This window comes from Anomalospiza imberbis, chromosome 14 (genome assembly GCF_031753505.1).
Source record: "Anomalospiza imberbis isolate Cuckoo-Finch-1a 21T00152 chromosome 14, ASM3175350v1, whole genome shotgun sequence".
Taxonomy (NCBI): Eukaryota; Metazoa; Chordata; class Aves; order Passeriformes; family Viduidae; genus Anomalospiza; species Anomalospiza imberbis.
In genome coordinates this window covers 6,455,659-6,474,836 of record NC_089694.1, presented here as the reverse complement: position 1 = coordinate 6,474,836, position 19,178 = coordinate 6,455,659, and the positions used below count along the sequence as shown (strand labels likewise).

At 46.6% G+C, this 19,178-nt stretch overlaps 1 protein-coding gene and 1 long non-coding RNA gene across 2 annotated transcripts; one reads left to right on the top strand and one right to left on the bottom strand.

Moving 5' to 3' along the window:
* The first annotated feature begins 1,758 nt into the window (after nt 1-1,758).
* LOC137482410 (uncharacterized) lies at nt 1,759-4,851 on the top strand. The gene is made up of 2 exons (XR_011004048.1): nt 1,759-1,843; nt 2,035-4,851. It is a non-coding gene; the product is annotated as an uncharacterized lncRNA (long non-coding RNA).
* Nucleotides 3,198-18,853, bottom strand: LOC137482403 (heat shock factor protein 3-like). Its single transcript, XM_068204679.1, has 13 exons — nt 18,677-18,853; nt 17,460-17,568; nt 15,688-15,815; nt 12,700-12,824; nt 11,761-11,836; nt 11,035-11,096; nt 10,516-10,597; nt 10,104-10,237; nt 9,060-9,305; nt 7,753-7,858; nt 7,170-7,235; nt 6,252-6,318; nt 3,198-5,669 (listed from the first exon to the last, which is right to left on the bottom strand). Exons 1-13 carry the CDS (start codon nt 18,803-18,805, stop codon nt 5,338-5,340), a joined length of 1,662 nt encoding a protein of 553 aa, XP_068060780.1. The 5' UTR covers nt 18,806-18,853; the 3' UTR covers nt 3,198-5,337.
* Nucleotides 18,854-19,178: the final 325 nt, after the last annotated feature.

Here is a 19,178-nt window from a genome sequence, read left to right as displayed (position 1 = left end):
TTCTGTTTTTAAATTTTTTTCCTTTATTTCTTTTGATTCCTAGGCAACCATTTCTTCTTCTTTTCCTCCTTGTGTTGCTTGCTGACAAATAAGCTTTAACATGCAATTACACACACAGGTCTGAGAGAGAACTCATAAGGAGCTGAGCCATCTAGGTCCTCACAATTCACTTTCTCACCAGCTTCTGTGACACCCACCACTATGCTTTAAGTTAAGGTTCATGAAACCCCTTAAATCTTTACATTACCAGTGCAAGACAGATGATTGTTGTAGGCCTCTTCCAACTGAAATAGTCTATATCATTCTACCACATCTAAGAGAGGAAGACTTCAGGTATACAAATGAAAGCAAAAAATTTCCCAAGAGTTGTAGATACCTACAACACTCCTTTACCTCACAGATGGATCCTCCCTTCTCACAGAGCAATTTAGCTGCTTGGCTTAATTGATTAATTGTTTTCAATTACAAGCCCTAATTGGGGCCATACATTCCTCCTGTGCCTTCAGACTACTTGGGAAGCAGGTGAACATGGAGATGCCCAGAGAGAAAAAGAGGAACTTGTCACAGTAGAAAACCTTTGAGACCATGAAATCATGGTTTCTTTACTGTAATGATATATTACTATTCATTTAATGTGATAGTTAATCTCCGTAATTCAGTAATTGACCACTAGCCCTGTCTAAGAGAAGTATCTGTTTTCTACTGAAATATCCCTTTCAAGGGATTTTACTGTCCTTTGCTGTTTTGTTCAGCTCTCAATTTTTCTTCTGCTCCAGTAAAAGAATCTCTTCTGCTTCCTTGTATCCAGCTGAACTGAAATGAGCCTTTGCTCATTTGTTGTTACACCCAAATTCAAATCCTGTCCTCAAATACAAGTAATCAGACTAATTCAATGCACCCAACCAAATCCCAGTCCCTGCTGTGGACACAGCTCTCCTGTAAGTGCTAGTGAGACATGGTTTGGGTCTGCAGTGGCACAGTGGGGTCCTCCCTTGTGGCCCTGTATTCCTCCATCAGAAATTTCCCATGAGATGCCACTCCAGCCTGCAGCCACTGGGACAGGGAGAAGCAGAAAAAGCTGCTGTGGGCTGCAATGTTCATGTACTTCTTGGTTTTAGGAAGGAAAAGGCCACATTAAGGTCAAATCACTGGAACTCATTTGCAGGGAACAGAGCTTGCTGGAGGAGGGTAGAAGCCTGCATTGTCTTGAACTAAGTTGAAGACAGTGGTTTGGCTGGGGTAGAATTAATTGTCTTCACAGTGGCTAATATGGGGTTATGTTTTGTATTTGTGCTGAGCACAAGGTTGACAATATAGAGATGTTTTTGTTATTGCTGATCAGTGTTTACATGGAGCCAAGGCCTTTTCTGCTTTTTGTACCGCCACGTTGGTGAGGGGGCTGGGGGTACAGGGGAGATGGGGAGGGGACACAGGCAGGACAGGTGACCCCAACTGACCCTGCCACGGGACATCACAGTACAGAAAGCTGGGAGGAAGAAGGAAGAGGGAGATTTGGAGTGATAGTGTTTGTCTTCCCAAGACACCATTACGCATGATGGGCTCTGCTCTCCTGGAGGTGGCTGAGCACCTGCCTGCCCCTGGGAAGCAATGAATGAATCCTTTGTTTTTCCTTGCTTGTGTGCCAGCTTTTGCTTTCACTATTAATGTGTCTTTATCTCAACCCAAGTGTTTTCCAGCTTTTACCTTTCCAGTTCTCTCCACAATCCCACTGGTGGGAGAGTGAGCGAGTGGCTGCGTGTGAAAACACAACAGGAACGTATCACTAGTAGGATCTGGACCAATCAGGAAGCTGAAACTCAAACTGTGTGATGAAAAAAGGTGTGTAGGTATTCTTTCATGTATTTACATTTACCCTGTTGGCTGTGGGGAACAGTGGCAGGAAAAGTTTTATCCTTTATAAAATGCAGCGCCAGGTACCTGTAGCTAAGGTGACTGTGGCAGCAACCCCTTGCTTCTGCTTTGGACATCTGTGATACCATGACACTGCTTTTCAAAACAAGACTATTGTTTTAGGAGACAGCAAAACATTCTGAGCATGGATAGGTGAGGTGGCATCACACAGCCCAGAAGAAACAGAGCAAAATCACTTTTTCTTGTATCCTGGAAAGCTGTTAGCAAGCACACAGGAGATATGAACTGATGGCAAGGCTCCCACGGTCAGTGTGGGAAGGGCTGGGCTGGAACAGTGCAAAAGTAGATCTGAAAGGAGCATGCAAAAGGAATTTGGCACTTTCTCAGTCTGCACTCGCCACGCCTGCGAGTGTTCTGTGGCTTCCCAGCACGTGAACGATAAGAGAGAGCAATCTTTCCTCCCCAGACACAGTGATAAAGCCAAGGAGCCAGGCAGCAGCCATGTGCACTGCTGCTGCAGAAGGAAGGAAGCTGCTGCTACAGCGAGGCCCCTGCGGTCACGGGTGACAAACTGGTGACGCCTCAGGCTGCAGTGCCCCCACCCAGGCTGGCACATGGGGGCTGCTGACTCAGTGCCTGGCCACTGGCCCTCGGGCACAGGCTGGGCAGGAGGTGCACTGGGCTGCAGATTCAGCCAGCTTGTCATAGCAGAGGAGTCTGTCCACAGCTCCACATGCAAACTCCATTGCTGTGTCCTTGTCCTTGTCCTGAAGAGCAGCACGCTCTTTATAAAGATCTTTTTTCTTGGCAGTGCAAATGATCAACAGTTTTTTACTTCAAGGAAAATCCCACAGAAACTGTAATGCTTGTGGTGCCAGTTACCCTGGGCAGAGTCTGCACAGGGGTGCCAGATCTGGGGTCTGCCTGATGCTACAGATGATCTGGGCTGTTCCAATTTCTTCTGCTATCTCCAGTGAATATTTTAATCCATACCTTCTGGAGCTGAGGGCCTTTCCTACTGGGGTCTTTGGAGAACATGGGCACACGTGCACTACATATGGTGTATTTTTCAGCATACATGTTATTTTGAGCTTTCACATCAGCTCTTTTGAAATCCAGTCCCAGGTGCTGTTCTCCCACGCTCTGGAAACAGACACTAGACTTTCCTCATCACCCTAGTTAGTCCTGAACCAGCGGCAGCTGCATCATGAGACCATGCCCCAGGTGCATGAAAGGTCTCAATTCTGCAAAAAATCAGTAAACAGGTTTGGGAAACATTGGCACAGACAGGAACACACACAAAGAATGTACAAGAAACACGGTCATCTTTTTGCAATTCTTGAGTTTAATTACTTCAGCATGTGGGTTTTTTTGTTATTCAGTCTTCCCCTTTCCATTGCAATCTTTCTTAGGAAAGTTGCACAAATACTTTTCCTGGACCTATACATAAACCAGACACACAGATTTACAAACTTTTTTTTTCTTTTTGCAATTCTTCTAAGCCTTGGTTTCTTAGCTTCTTAAGAGAGAAAGTGTATTAAAAACCCATGATGCACTCAGACCCAATACCTGACAGTGAGCTGCGCCGAGGGGAGATGACTGAGACAAAGGAACACGACACTAATCCATCACAGAAATTACAGTCCAACCAGTGTGGGGAGTCAGAGGCACAGCTCAACCTCCCAAAGAATTCTGTTGTCTGCATGGTGCTGTCAAACAGCACACCAGAAATGCCTGGTTTTCACTGATTCACTCTTGGCAAAACTGTGGCCTTTGGGAAGGAATTAACAAACCAAAGCTGACCTGGGACAGATGCAACATGCTCACCTCCCCCTCTCCCTTCAGCTCATGAAAACTTGAGACTATTCAGCCCTTGACCTCAACAAGTCAGTGAAAAAAAGACTCTGAAGGCTTGAATAAGATGAACTTGACAAAAGGCAATTCAAAAGATGGAAATGAGAAGGGTCACGAGGTAAGAACAGGTACAGAAGTACAGAAATAAAATAACACTGAAGGTGTTACACACTCAGGAGCAGGACCTTCCTCTGCAACTCAGAGATTGGATAGTGAAGCACAAATCCAATGAGGCTGGGCCAGCACAGGTAACATGCTTTATCTAGCAGGCTTCAGAATATCTACCTTGGATGCTCGAACATAAAAGAGCTCAGCACTTATTGGTTCAGGAACATTAGAGACAACAAAGCCTGCAGGTAGCCTGAATTCCTAAAACTGGAAAAAATTTAAAGGAACTGTGCTGGCAGGAAATATCAGGTGATATTATCCAAGGGGGTTTCTACCTGCATCCAGGCCTCTTGCGGCCCCAGCAGTTTGCTGTCACTTCAGCACACAGCTTGCTGCTCCACTGACACTGGGGCTGGGCTCCACAGTGCAGCTGCTCAGAGAACTTGGGAAACAGTGCCAAAAGAAACTTTGGGGAACGACTTTTTTGTGAAGTAGACACTAGTTTATGTAATTCATTGTCAAAAGACTCAGATGCATCTGGTTGATTTGGCTTTAAGATTCCATGGTCAGAAACTGCAGTGTGAAACCTGGTGTCCACAGAGGGGCAGGGAACAATAGCTGCTACCAGCACAGAGACACCTTAATGTGAGTCAGTGCAAGGCACTCCAGGGCTCCCCTTATCATTTTAGGGACAGCTGCTGGCCTTTGCTAAACATAAATCAGTCTTACTGACACTCTCCAAGGACACATAACCTCTGAACTGGGGGCAGGTTACCCCGGAACTGCCATGCAATGTGCATGAGAAATCAGCACTACACAGGAGGGCAAGCACTTCCTACCACAACTCCTACAATCCAGGGCAATGGATGTGTGCTAGCATGTTAAGAAATAATACTCCACAGTTAAATGTCATTTTCCATAGGAAAAATGTTCCCTAAACCTAGGAGCAAATCTAGGAGTATGAAAGTAATCTAAGCAGATGCAAACAATCGTAGCCAGTAACTATCAAAAAAGAAATCTCAAATTAAAAACAAAATTTAAAAACAACTCAATTTCAAACAGTAGGCAAGCCACCTATTGAAGCAGGCTCTCCAAAGAGTAAAACCCAGGTTTAAAACATTACACACCACATTACTATCCAGCTAATAAAAACAAACACCACCCCCCAACAAAAAAACCCAGCCAAACTTTACAAACAGGATACAAACAGATTTCCTCCTGCAATAAGAATATTGGATAAAAAGTTATGGAATACACTGTGGTATGTTTACAGGGTTGTTGTTCTTCCCCTCTGTCTGGTGCCTTCACTCCACCAGCTCTTGTTGTTGAGCTTGTGTTCAGTTCTCCCAGATGTGCTCCCTGCTTGCAGCAAGAGAATTTCCATTTGTCTGTGCAGAGCAGGGTCCCCAGGAAGCAGGTGAGGACCAAGCTCACACTTTTTGCTGCTCCACTCCTTTGGCGGTTATTCCATAGCACTAAGCTGGTTACAGATGTTCTATGAGTTCAAGAAATTTCTATCTCGGAGGCCTCATCTATGAAGTTAGCAACAGGACTGAGAAGCAGGAGTGGAAACAGTTTATACTCTCCATTCCCATCTTCTGGGAGAAGAGGCGGATCACCCATTCCCAGAGTGTCCAGAGGCTCGGCCTGGCTTGCTGGAGCTGCAAGTGGCACAACAGTTCCACTGGCTGATGGAGGCTGGAGAGCAGGTTTCTCCTCCAGGGGAGGCAGCAGAAAGTCTTTTGGATCATCTGCCTTCCCTGCAGCTTCACCTGAAGGCAGCTCTTCAAATAAGGAAAGCAGAGGGTTGGCCCTGTACTGGATCAGCTGCATATCTGAGGGAAAAACAAAAGTTCAAACTGTTTCACTGACTGAAGGCTCTTACTCAAGGCAAAGACACCTGGAGATGTTGCTTCAAAGTTGGTGCACTACAGGAAAGCCCAAGGTGGGCTGGACAAACCCTACACCCCACGGCTGTCAGAGTGAAGCCAATGCCCCTGTGCCTGGAATCATCAGTGCCTGAAGCCCACTCCAAGCCCCTGACTCTCACAGCATGCAATGGCAGCTCTGCCGTGGAAACCTGAGCAGCTCTGGGGGGAATCACAGCCTGTGTAGGAGATACTGCCACAAGGGCATTTGCAGTTCTGCTCCCCACTGTGGCACTCATGTCACATTTCCATGTGAAAAGGGACACAGGATGGGACCCATGTTTTCTGTGTGAAAAACCTCAGGGCACAGGATAGGCCTTTTAAAGACTGTGGCACAGCTTCAAGATCAGTGAAACATCACATTCTTCACAAAAAGCTTAAGCCCAGACCAAACAAGGAGAGTTAGCTATAGGCTACAACAATTGCATTTCAATACACAGTTTTCAAAGAGAGTGGAGCTCACAGAGCTCAGTGTTCCTTCCTGCCCACCTTTGCTTCCTGCTGTTTCCCTCTCACTTGCTCCCAGACCTTCAGTGCTCTCTGCCAAGTTTGCCATCTGAAACAAAGCAGACAGAGAGTTAAGACAGAATGTTTAACAACAACAAAATGGAAATCTTTACTGACTGGTTAACAGAATTAGATGTGAAAGGAGGAGGAAAGAGAGATGGAGCAACTGAGCAGTGAGCCTGTCATTGCACATGAAGGCCTGCACACAGGAGCTTTCAGAAAGAGGCACAGTGAAATACAGACAAACTTAACTTACTAAACAAAACAAGCTTCTGAATAGCAAATATTTGTTCTACCTTCCAAACCAGAAGCTTTATTATAATAGGTCTTGTTGGAATAACAGTTAAACATGATTTTATCATGTAATTGAATTCTGCAGGCACTGCTTAAACACAGCTGCATTTTACATCAGATGTAACCAAAGCTCTTCTTACTGGGAAATCCTAGTTTAAATATTGTTTCAGGACTATGACAAAAATAACACTTGCAAGGGTATTTTCTTTTAATAGTATGAATAAATTTTAGGAACTGGACCAAGAGAACTAAGTTTGTGCTGAACTTCTGTGTATCTTCTGAGGAAATCCCATAGAGCCATGTTCAGAACAACTACAGTATATTGCACTACAATTTTCATTTAGTTCTTTTCCTTCAGTCTTCAGACAGGCATTCCAAGTGTATGACTGCACTAGGAATGTAGGACTGGATATTATCTTGAGATCCCTCCTAGATTCCGACATGCCAACATTGATAATTGAAACCCTAGAGTCAGCTGGATGAGATGAACCAGCAGTGTCACCCTGTGCCATCAACCCTGTTCCCACCCTTGAGCTGCATCAAACAAGATTCAACTCCCAGCATCACATTTGCCCTCCCCACCACAGAAGTAAATCATACTCTTACATTTTCAATACCAGGAGGAGTTTCCATCAAGTTCATATCCAGGGCTGGCAGCTCCGGATTAAATGTCTGAAAATAAAACCAGATCATATGTCAACCAATAAAGTTCTTGAAATAAAACTGCAGAGAGCTCCTGAAAGGACTGCAGGACCCAGTGAGCTGCTCCTTCCACTGAAGCATGGGGACAAGTGGCACCTCCATGGGCCTTCAGCTGGGAGCTTCAAGCTGTGGCAGTAAACTGAGGTCACAGGAGGAGAAAAGGCTACCCTATTTCCCAGTGATTCCAGGAATACAGCTAAATTTCACTCCATATCATCCAGTTAAATCAAATACAAGGATGTATGTCAGGATGTGATGGTTTGTGATTAGGCTTGAGAAGGAGAAGTCAGGCAAATGTTTTCCTTTTTTCCCCCCTCTTCAGCTCTGTACAACAGGAATCCTGTATGACCTGGAAAGACTCCCAGTACTACCTTGTACACTTTTCAAGATGTTCCTGACTCTTACCCATTACAACATGAAATAAGCTAGCAGCATTTCATGACACAGCCTGAGCAGTATTTCTCAGAAATAGTGAGAAGACACTCACGTCGCTGAACGCTTCAGCACCGAAGTTGTACTGCTTCCCCGACAGCATTGCTTGGAGCTCTTCAAGGCTGGCATCAATGCAGTTCAGAAAATCCTGAATTTCCTCTCTAAAAAGACAGCATTACATAGCACTGTAAGGCACAGCTGGCAGGCAGGGCCTTCTCTTGCCCCACAGGGCAGGTTGCCTACAATCCAGAATAGCCAAATGGATGAAATTGCATTCCTATATCACCTTTCACACGAATTCTTTGAGGTACAGGTACAGGGAAGACTACCTGAACAGCAAGCTCAACTACAGCTACCAGGACAAAAAGCAATTCCTCCTTCCATACCTATTTCCTCCCTCAATTGAGTAATGTTCTCAGATCCCAGCCTGTACACCAGTATCTGTTTAAACAAAGGTCTGCTGGCTTTGCCCTGGGACAATAAATGATAAGCAAAGGGCTGGAAATAATCTGGGCCTGAAGGAACTCTACCTACTTTGAAGCATCGGCTTGTTGCCAAACTGGACATGTTTCCAGGGAGAGTGGGAAGGACATGAGGGACAGTGAAGAACCTGAGAAGGCAGCTGCAGGCACAGTGCCCACACTGCATGTCTTGCTATGCCATGAGGTGCTCCTGTACTGAATTCCCAGCACTGAGGACCAGGCATTTCCAAGGCACTGGCCCACATCCTGCAGTGCAAGAGGGAAGATACAGCAGGGCCTTCAGACCATGAGTGCTGGGACATCACCCCAGACCCTCCTACCTGCTGCTGACCACAGCAGAAGAGCTGTAGGAGCAATGGTTAAAGCTTTGTCCTTGATACAGCTCTCCTGTGCAGCCACTGTGGGGCAGGAACCCACAGCCTGCACCCCTGATCCAGGGCTGTGTGATCTGACAGGGCACACAGGAAACAGCTTTGTACAAATGAGGGGCAGAGAAGGAAAGGAACAGTGAGATGACCACCAGGACAATCCACATCCAGGTCCCAGGAACAAAGTGCCCACAATGCCAGCCTGAGATCAGTGCCTTGCACCTGCTGCTTGGCAGCACCTGGCAGTGACAGCAGTGGGACACACTGACGGATGCACCAGCAGTCAGGCACACGTTACCATAAAGGTGACAGAGACACTTGCCCTTTTTCAATGTGTGATGCCAACACTTGGCTTTTTCAAGCCCTGGTAACAAAGGTGCAGAGAATTCACTTGGTCACTGACAATCCAAAAGCTAATTGCCTATGTTCTGCCAAACAACACACCCTCCAGAGCTCTGACAGCATCCCACGAGGTGACAACAGCGTAACACTTTTCAGAAACAAGTTAATACCTGTCCAGCAAAGGATCATTTTGGTTTCCAGAGTTGTTCTCATTCAAGATGGAGTCAATTACTGACACAGGGTCCTCTGGAGCATTTGGCTGTGCAGTGTGGAGCTCCACAGCAGCTGTGCCTATTTCGCCGGATTTGGTGACATCGTTTACAGGAACTGATGGGACAGGCTCTGCACAACTTAACTCACTTGGCTGTGATACTTGACAAAGAGGTAAGCCAGGATCTAGAGCTGCCTGTGGCTCTCTAAAATGTGACCCAAACAGAAACAACACACAGGAGAATTTATCAACTGCATTACTATTCATTTCAGGTTTAGTATCTCAAATCTTAATAAGATTAGGCCAGTCAAGGATTCAAGTAACAAACTGGTCTTTAGAAAAATCAGCAAAGTGGTAGATGAAGAATCTCTTACTACAGCTTATACAGAGACCATGTATCAGAGCAAAACATCTCTTTTTACCAGGCAAAAAGCAGCAATATAGTATATAGGAATTAGACAGGAGGGAAACTCCTAACAGATAGACTCTGGAAAGAAAAATACTCCAAATCAGTCCATATTTTACTCTGGGCATTAACAATTAAATGGGTTTTCAGTAAAATCTGTTACCACACAAAGAATGCCTTCTCTAGGACATGCTTAGTGAGAGCAGTATTGAAACTGGAGATACAACTGTACACCTTGATTTCTGAGCAATCTATATACATTTTGGATTATTAGAAACCAATGTATGCATTCAGGTCCCTGTTCAGTTGAAAAGTCAAGTTTGTGTTCATTTGCGAAACAGACAGAAAAGCCTCAGCAGATTAAAGCTGCAATGCCCATCAGCCTGTCAGGCCTCCAGGGACTCCTGAAGAGGCATGAGCTCTGACAATGACCAAGGCTACATGCTGCAAAGGGAAAGCTTGCAACAGGCCTGTCATGCACAAAAATGCACATTAAGAGAGACATTCTGTTTCCCAGCATCCAGATGGATTGCCAACATTAACATAACTACCCAGTTATTAACCCAGGCATAAATACTTCATATACTTTGGACATACCTGGCTCTGCCACTGGTGTGTGCCACAGCAAGGAGGCCATTGGTGGCATTTTCCAGGGTGTCAGTGATATCTCGGATTATCAGACCTGTACCATTTCCATCCTCTTCAGCTGCACTATGTTCAGAAAAAGCCATCTGCAGATACAGCACAGAATGAGCAAACCACAGGCTCTGACCTTTTCTTATACTGAAGCCCCATTCTCCTTGCAGCTTCTCTTTCCTGTTCACATTTCATCTGTGACCAGTTGCACTGATTGGCATGATTTTACAGCCAGCGTGTTGCTCTAAAGCTGCCCATTACAAAAGGGAGAGCATTTGATTACCAGGTTAGGGTATTTTTAGCTATAAGGAAGACTGATATCACCGTGTATCATCCTGTCCAACCCACTGCCTCTGTCCCTGGGGAGACTTACAGCTTGGCCACTCTCCACAGGGATACGGACATACTGACGACTGTACTTGGAGGGTGAAGCACCCGCAGCATCTGTGAGAGACCTGAGACAAAGCACAGCTTTAGTTCATCCTGCCTGCCAGAGGGAAGAGCTGCAGCAGTGCCAACGACAGGCAGGAACGGTGATTATTCTTGCCCTCCTAAGAAACCCGGCTTTTGGGGAAAAAGTGTGTGTCAGGAAGGGTACTGCAGGCAGCCTGTCCTACACACACACTATGGTTTGGAGGAAGTCAGTCACACGTGCACATTTTGAGATTTACCATTTCTGATAACTGTGCCCTTTGGAATTGAAAATTTATAGAATATTCTCTTTTCACCCATTTTAGTGATAAGGAGGAAATACTTAGTTTGTGCTTGACTGAACTTCCATCAGCTTTCTCAAGTTTGAATATGCAAGTGATAAAAATACCTGTCACGCAATAGAAACTGATTTATCCCTACAATTCACATGTGACTGGTCTGGGACCTAGCAAGTAATTACCTTTTTCTTTTGACCCCAACAATATAATTTCCTCGCATCAAACTTAGTATAAATTGAAGAATCTAAAAGGAAAGACAAAAGAAAACCAAAACCAAATGGTCAGCATAGCAATCCTAATATTAAATTCTTAATTCAGATTTTACTATAAAATTATATAGTTACATGACAGAAATTAACAGGTATTTAAAAAAAACCATTTGCAATTGTATTTTAAAGAACAAAGCAAGAGTTACAAACTGCATAGAAAAATTAGCCCACTTGCACAGTTGTCTTTTTTTTGAAATTCAATATAGCAGCACAAATCACTAGAGGATTCCAGACCAGAAACAGCTGAGGAATAAACCAGAGAAAACTTTTTCCAGCGTGCAAACTCCTACAGTTTCTGCGTTCCAAGTTCACTTCTCAAGTGGTCTAAGTGTATCCTGGTCCAAGATCTTTCACAGACTCCATTCCATGTGCCTGCAATCTCTCAAGTTCTGGGCTCCTGTCACCATGCACTGTCTCCACACACTGACATCCTACTATGAGTTTTCCTTAGTGCTTTGCTTGTGGTTCTTTACTGTGCTACTTCTGGGACACTCAGGAACTGTGAACATTTTCTTTATGCTGTATTAATACAGCCTGTTCAGCTCTGTGTCATTTGTCATTCTACATAAGCAAAGAATGCCATGAAGTATCACAGAGGCAGGAATAAGGATGGTAGCACTGAAGATGCTGCAATGGTACCTTAGACAGCAGCTTCTGTTGTTGACTGTGCTTCTGCCTTAGAACTGCCACTTCTTTCCACAGGGCCTTATTTTCTCTGCAATGCAGAATAAATCAGAAGACAGAGGATGAACAGAGTTTACTTTATATGCTCTAGTTTTACAGCTTTCAAACTTTTAGAGTACCTTGCAGAACCAATGGCAACATTCCCTCTGTGGATAACTAACCCTCAGTTAATTTGATCCACTAACATTAACTCCGGGTTAACTTAATTCCATTTTCCATCAGCAGCAAGAAACACTCACTTAAAAAGGACACCCTCATCCTCTGCTGCTCCACCAATAATCTTGATCTGAGGTATTCCTTCAAAGCCTCAAAGCTGTTGAATAAGGACTTTGTGTTACACTCAACCTGTTTCCAAACACTGACAGCCTTGGGACAGATCTAAAGGTGGTATTCAAGGGGCTTGGCTGTTATTTTTTTCTTAAGGAACAGAGAGAGAAAGGTATCTCCTGGACTCTGGTTGATACCTGCTGGCATACCAATGACCTGAATGAATTACCAATACCTATATGAAGGGCATCTGAGAGAAGAGAGATGAGGATGTGCAAAGTCCACTTTCAGTTAGAAAGAAAACAAAACACCAATTGTCCCTCACTGCATCTAACCCTGTCTGTATTCAAAAAATGAAATGCTTTTATTGACCTAAAAATTACTACAGGTGCTGGCAACCAGAGTGAAATCTCAAGGCAGCCAACAAACACCCAGTCTAAATCTCCAGTCTGTAACTGAATTACAAAACCAAACAAGATTCAGAATGTTGTGTGGGGTGGAATGGGCATTCTTAGGAAAGAATATAGCTTCACCTGTTTCCAGTTCAAATGAAACCCATATTTAGCCAATCTCCATCAGATACAAGCAACATTCAATGCATGAGCGCCCCGAAACAGCCGAGTCTACCTCTTCATGTTAGCCAGCCTGACGTCCATGTTGTTCTGCTGCTCTCTCATCTCCTGCACCTCAGTCAAGACTTTGTGCAAATCCTCTGTGCAGACCTTGAGATCTTCAGTTCTCACTGCAGACACCTGGAATAGGTACACACACTTTACCACAAACAGTGCATGCTCCTTGCTGCAGGGAGAGTGCAGCCAGACTGCAGGGCAGGACCAAGCCCCATTAAAAGACCAGGTAAGACTGCAATTTTTACATGGCACAAAACACCACAACTGCTACAGGTGAGAATCCTTAGGACAGGCTCCACTATATGAACAAAACAAGATGCCAATGAAAACATGAGATTAGCACTTTGTACCTGAAGAGAGTAGATTCATGACTGTAATTCACAATAAAAACCACTGACTGCAAAGGGCTTTCCCTGGGGGTTCCCTGCCAGGCCCGGTGACAGTTTGCCCTCTAGTGTCACAGAGCGAACACCAGCCAAAAAAACCCCACAGCTGATAGTGGAAGAACAAGATGATTATATTCCTTCTAGGTGTGGGTAAATCTGCCAGCAAAGGAGTAACAAATTTCCAGTATGTTACCGGGAGATGAAGGTGTCTAGTTAGATGCATCCTACTCCATCTGAAAATTTACCCCACATCAGTTGAATTGCAGATTCCCCTATTGGTGTTTCCTCTGCTACCTCTCTGCTCAGTGACATTCCAAAGTTATGGAGACTTGTCTGCAGAAGGACGAGTCCTAACTGCTCTTCTGCTCTCAGCACAATCCATGAATGCTGCTGCTTCAAACAATGATGGAAAAGACATCAGAGAGCAAAAAGTTCACCATCTCCTTCCTGCACTTCTATATTAAACATTTTCCAGTTCCTTCAGCAACTCACTCTGCAGCAGAACCATTGTTGGCTGCAACACAATTCAGGACTTTGAAAAAGACAGGTCTATAGTGCATCACATGCACATGTCTGAATGACATATTCAGCTTTTGTGGCCATAATTTTGAATATAATTTTGCCAAATACTGACTATAATTGAGCCACATGGAGTCGTACCAGGTGTCCCTCCCAACCTACAGCCTGCTGGGAGTCTTCTTGTTACTCTGCTAAATTCCAAGGAGGATGGGAAAGCATCTCATGTGGATTCCATGGGGCAGGTGGAAGCACCAATGCGGTATTGGCCTGCTGAGGTGTGAGGTAACTTCTGTGCAGGTTGGCTCACACATCTTGTCTTCCAAAGGGCAGTGGAATGGTCAGAAATGAACCAATGGTGTTATAAACCAACATCCCATCCCTTTGTGCTGGAACAAAACACAGCTGTTGTGCAATCACTTCTCAGATATGACTAACTACTTTCTTGACACAGTCCCATGGTGCAAAGGATGCACTGAAGGGTCTGACAGTTCTCCTCCCTGTCTGCAGTCTAGATGCTTTGCTGTTTGCTGCAGTTAATAAATTATGCTAATGTACACAGGGTGCATCCCAAATGGAATTCAAGGCTGTCTGACTTCTCTTCAGCACACCATCCCTCTGTGGGAAGACAACCAAAAGTTGCAGGGAGTGGGTGGAGATTCCAAATGCAGCCAGCTGGCCTCTAAAAAAACAAGGGCCAATATAAATTCTGCCCAAGTACAAGGAACTGCTCTTCAGAGTCCCCAACTGGCTAATCATGGTACCCAGTCCTTGGGTGCTGAGGCACTGGCACAGGCTGCCCAGGGAAACTTGGCTGTCCCGTTCCCATTCCTGGCTGGATGGGGCTTGGAGCAACCTGGTCTAGTGAGAGATGTCCCGGCCCATGGCAGTGGCTGGAATGAGGTGCCTTCCAACTGAAACCATTCTGGTATTCTATGATGACACACAGGGTATCTGCACACCAGCAGAGCTGACAGTGAAAGGCAGTAAGTAAAGCAAGTCCTGCATTCAAACCTGCATTCCAGAGAGAGGCCTGAAATACAGTTATAGCCAATACTGGAATATGGCCCCATTCCAGGCAGCAGAAGAGCAAGAAAATTAATGACTGCTTTACAAAAAAAAAAATCACTTAACATTTCCTGTGCAACAAAGAATGTCTTTCACCAAACTATTCAACACTTCACACCAATATCCTTGGCACTGAGCAGAGCTTTTGTCTTTCCATCTAGAACACTCCACCCAGTGCACCACCCCTGGGACACATGGTGCCACACCTGACGTCACCGTGCACCTGCCCTGCCAGGCGTGCAGGCTGGGACACGCCGGTCACAGCAGCGGGGGGGCGCAGGCCCGAGCCAGCGCCGCTCCATCGATCCTGGCTCCAAGCAGGGGCAGCTCAGTGAAGAATCAATCCAAACGTAATTGTGGCTCTCCAGCCTACGCTGGGCTTTTATTACCCTGGGCAATGCAGCCACACCTGACGACAGCCTAAAGAAAAGATTCTGCTGTTCAAATGTCAATGTGATGTATCATGATACTCTCTTCCTCAGGATATTATGGGCTGTAATGTGCCAATAGAGGATAAATATCTGTGCAGATACAGGTCAGACAAGGCCTGAACGTACAAAAGAAAAGCAGAAAGTGATCCTAAGATGTAGCTTAGTGGCAACACAGTTTTGGAGGAACAATATACTTTAAGCAAACTCATCCAAATCAACAGGTTACTACTGATGCTCTTGCTAATTTTTAATGAGTGCCAAATGGGAATGTATTTTCTTTGGCTTCTTTTACTTTGTGACCTTCTCGGAGTTGGAGATGCTGACAGAACTGCAGACCATGCTAAGCTGCACTCAGGGATATGAACTCTGTGGAAAAGGGCTGTGGTTTGAAGATGATGCAGAACATGGTCCCAACCCAGTTCACAACTAAGAGCAGAGCAGGTTTTGTCTAAGCACTGGCCTGGCATCATGAGGGAGCTACCTTGGTTCCCATGGTATTTGCTGGCTGTGTTTGAAACACCCATATGAACTCCTCATAAGCCACTTTTTGTAACTAAGTGAAGTAAATATGTGCTTAGACTATACCTTGCGCTTGATGTTTTCCAGTAAATGTGCCTTCCCTTGCTTGAAGAAAGGGTGCTGGAACTCAATGACTGAGCTTTTCTCTGCTGTAATGATACCATTCTCCAGAGCAATCACCTTCCTGAAACCATCTGTGGAGAGGAAATCAACAAAGCCATTTCTTCCAGTTGAAAGCTGACTCGGAACACATACAGCTTAAGAAAAGTCCAGTGCTACCAAAACACCCACTGCACCACAGTTACTGGGAGCAGAAACTATGAAAAACAGCCAAGGTAGCCTTTCTTGGTGCTCAATGATTTCATTGCTCTGATCTTCACAGCTGGAGGACATGTCCACAACAGCACTGCCCGTCCTTGGCAGGCTGCACACGCAACTGGAAAGCAGAGGCCAGTGTGTGTCTGTGGGCAAGACAGCCATGGCCAAATCATCACAGCCACGTACAAACCTTCACAACAGTTAGTTAGAAATTAGATTTATTAAGATATCTTGAATAGAATCATATCCCAGTGGATGCAGAGGAATGGCACACTTTCCCTTTTATCCCTGACAACTACAAATCAAAACAAATGCTGTCATGTACCATCATGGTCTACAGAATAAAGCAAGGCAAAGAAGTTAATTCCTTGCCTGCCTATGCAAACATCTGCATAAGAGCATCTTCTACATACTAGACTGCCTGCACAAAGTAAGATATTGCCAGTTCTTTTTCCATCACTGCTCAAACACCACAGGGTAGATGCATGATTCAGCTGACAGGCCAATCCACGTCTCTCCTCAGTCAAGATTTTAACACAATTAATGCACTCCAACTATTATTAGAAAGTCAGGATAGATACAGCAGGAAAAGGAGGCTGCCACTACATTGTAGTGACATTCAGCTACACAGAAATATTTGCTTTTTTTTTTTTTTTTTTAATTTATCCTAAAAGGGAAGAGACCATTATTTCTTTGGATTATCCTCTGTCACTCAAGTGATGGATCTTACAAAAACAAGAACATGACATGAACAGAAGCATCTACCCTCTGTCCAGAGACTAAACAGATGTGCTATAGGCTACAAAACCTACACAAGCATCAGCTAGAGAGATCAGGCAAACCTGCTGGGCAAGGACAGAGAGCTTCTCCCTGTCAGTCTGAAATCCTAACTAAGGCAGCATCTCCGGTGCTGTTTGTCCCTCCACTGGTTCCAGAAGCTTCTGCAGTCATTCCTGTTGGTTGCTGCAGCCCTGCATGCTGCACTGTGCCCTTGAGCCACCCTCACTGCACCCCTCTGCCTGGCCACACTGCACATGTGCTTGCAACAATGCCACATGATGCTCACAAGTTGAGCAGAGAAAACACAGTGAGAAACGTAGTGCAGCTTGGCCCATCAGTGGGACTGATCTGGTTCCAACACAGCAAAGCGGGCAAGAGCAGCGGTAGCCCCCAAATCCAGGGGCTTCTTCACATTCTAGGTGTTCTCCACTCCGCTGGGTACACACCTGCTTGCTGCAAGAGCAACACTGGAGCTCAGGGAACCTCACGCTACCTCTAGGCACCAGCACATATTCTTACAGCTGTTACTCAAAAGGACTTGGAGCTAAAGCACAAAAACCGAACACTAAACCATGCTCTACCATCAGTCTTTTCTTTTGCAAAGCAAACTCTAGGCCAGGGCTCAGGTTTTTAAGGATGAAAAACCTGCCAAGACCATTTGCTTGTTTAAAGAAATCCAAACCAAAGCCAAGTAGCTATGAACTTGGCAGACAGAGTGTGTAGGAAATGCTGATGCTTACACATGTTGAGCTGCCGTATGAAGCTGGAGATATTGTTGTGTTTGAAGTACTTGGGGAGCAGCTCCTTGGCAAACCTCTGCTCATCCAGAATGCAGAAATTCTCGCCATTCTAGGAAACAAGCAGAAGTAACAGTTAGTGAATAAGCACAGCTTTTCTAAGGTGTTGCTCTTAAGTGAAGATCATAAATCAGCAGAGACCGTTCTGACAGCAGGGAAAGGCAAAAGGCTTCAACAAGTGAACTGTCTGTGGGAACTCCTGGGACTGGACTAAAAAGTCTGAATTCAGAGACATAATTACATAGAACACTTCCACTGAACAGGGAATTTTCTTAAAGCCCTGACACACTGATCTTAATCCAAAGCAAAATTGTTCTAAAAACCCGCTCCCTTTGTCCCCAGGAAACATAAGCATTGCACAAGCCAAATGGAATTCATGCCACTAAAGAGATTTCATCTCCCTTCATCAGCTTGCCCAGCTCCTGACAAGATTCTTCCATTGTATGTGCTATGTCATCACTAAAAATAACCACGTAACGTTGCTCAGTTACCGAAGTTCAGACAACACAACCCAGCGGTGACCAGGGGTAAGTGTGACACCAGCAGAGCCAGATTTATCATATGCTCAAGACCAAACTTCCTGGAAACAGGAAGAGCTTTTTGCATCACTTTTATGTTGTTCACGAAGAGAATAAAATACTGTGCTTCTTCTAATCTTTGCCTTTGTAAAGGGCAAACGGCTGGAAAAAAAATGGAGAAAAATCCCACAGATTTAAAAATTACAGGGAACGAAAGTAAACACAGTGCGTGTCTGGTCAGTGTGTCCATGCCCTATGCCCGCGGGGCACATCCGCTCCGCTACGGAAGGAAAACGGACACTTAATGGCTCCTGCCAGCGTCCTTTCACCACCCGGAGCTGCGGAGCGGGAATTCGGGACTGCCCCCGGGGATGTCCCGCTGCGCCAGCACCGCCGCCGCGGGCCGCGGGCGGGGGGGGCCGGGCAACGCGGGAGGGCCCGGCCCCGGGCCCGGCCCCGCGCACGCCGGTCCGCCCGCACCACCGCAAGCGGGGCGGGGAAGCGGGCTCGGCACGCTCCGGGCGGCCGGGGACCCTCGGCCACCGTCCGCCCGCAGGGCTCCGCAGCCCCGGCCCGGCGTCCCCATCACCCTCGAGTCCTTCGCGCGGGCCTCCCCGGGCCGGGCCCGAGCGGCCGCCTCACCCTGCTCCAGCAGATGACGTCGTCGCTGTCCGGATCCTCCAGCAAGGCCCAGAGCTTGGCGAGGAAGCCGGGCACGGGCCCGGGGCCGGGCGCGGCGGGGCCGCGGGGCAGCGCGGGCGCCTCCCGCATCCTCGGACGGCGACGGGCCGCGCGAGCGGGGACGGGCCGCGCGGCGCCGCGCGACGCAGCGAGGGGCGGGGCCCGGCGGCTCCCGCCAATCAGCGGCTGCTCCGCGCGCCGGCCCCGCCCCTCGCCCCGGCGGCCGCGAGCGTGACTCTTGTTGTGCTCCCGGGGGAGCGCGCGGCCGCGTGACGTCACCGCAGGCATTTAAAGGGGCCGCCGCCGCCGCCGCCGCCCCGGGAGGTCCCCGGGGAGCGCTCCGCCGGTGCCGCCGCCGGTCCCGCCCAGCAGGTGGGTGCCGCTGGCCGCGCGCCGCAGCTCTGCCTCGGCCCGCCTTCCCGGGGCTCCTCGCACCGGGGGCCGAGCCCTGGGCGGGGCGAGC

What these genes read in the sequence shown, in the direction of transcription:
- LOC137482403 (XM_068204679.1), bottom strand. Translation starts at nt 18,805, where the DNA reads ATGCGGGAGGCGCCCGCGCTGCCCCGCGGCCCCGCCGCGCCCGGCCCC. An exon ending in CTGTGGAGAGTGGCCAAGCT is followed by an intron (nt 10,238 to 10,515) that starts GTAAGTCTCCCC and finishes CTGTATCTGCAG; the next exon opens with ATGGCTTTTTCTGAACATAG. An exon ending in GTGCTGAAGCGTTCAGCGAC is followed by an intron (nt 7,236 to 7,752) that starts GTGAGTGTCTTC and finishes TTTTATTTTCAG; the next exon opens with ACATTTAATCCGGAGCTGCC.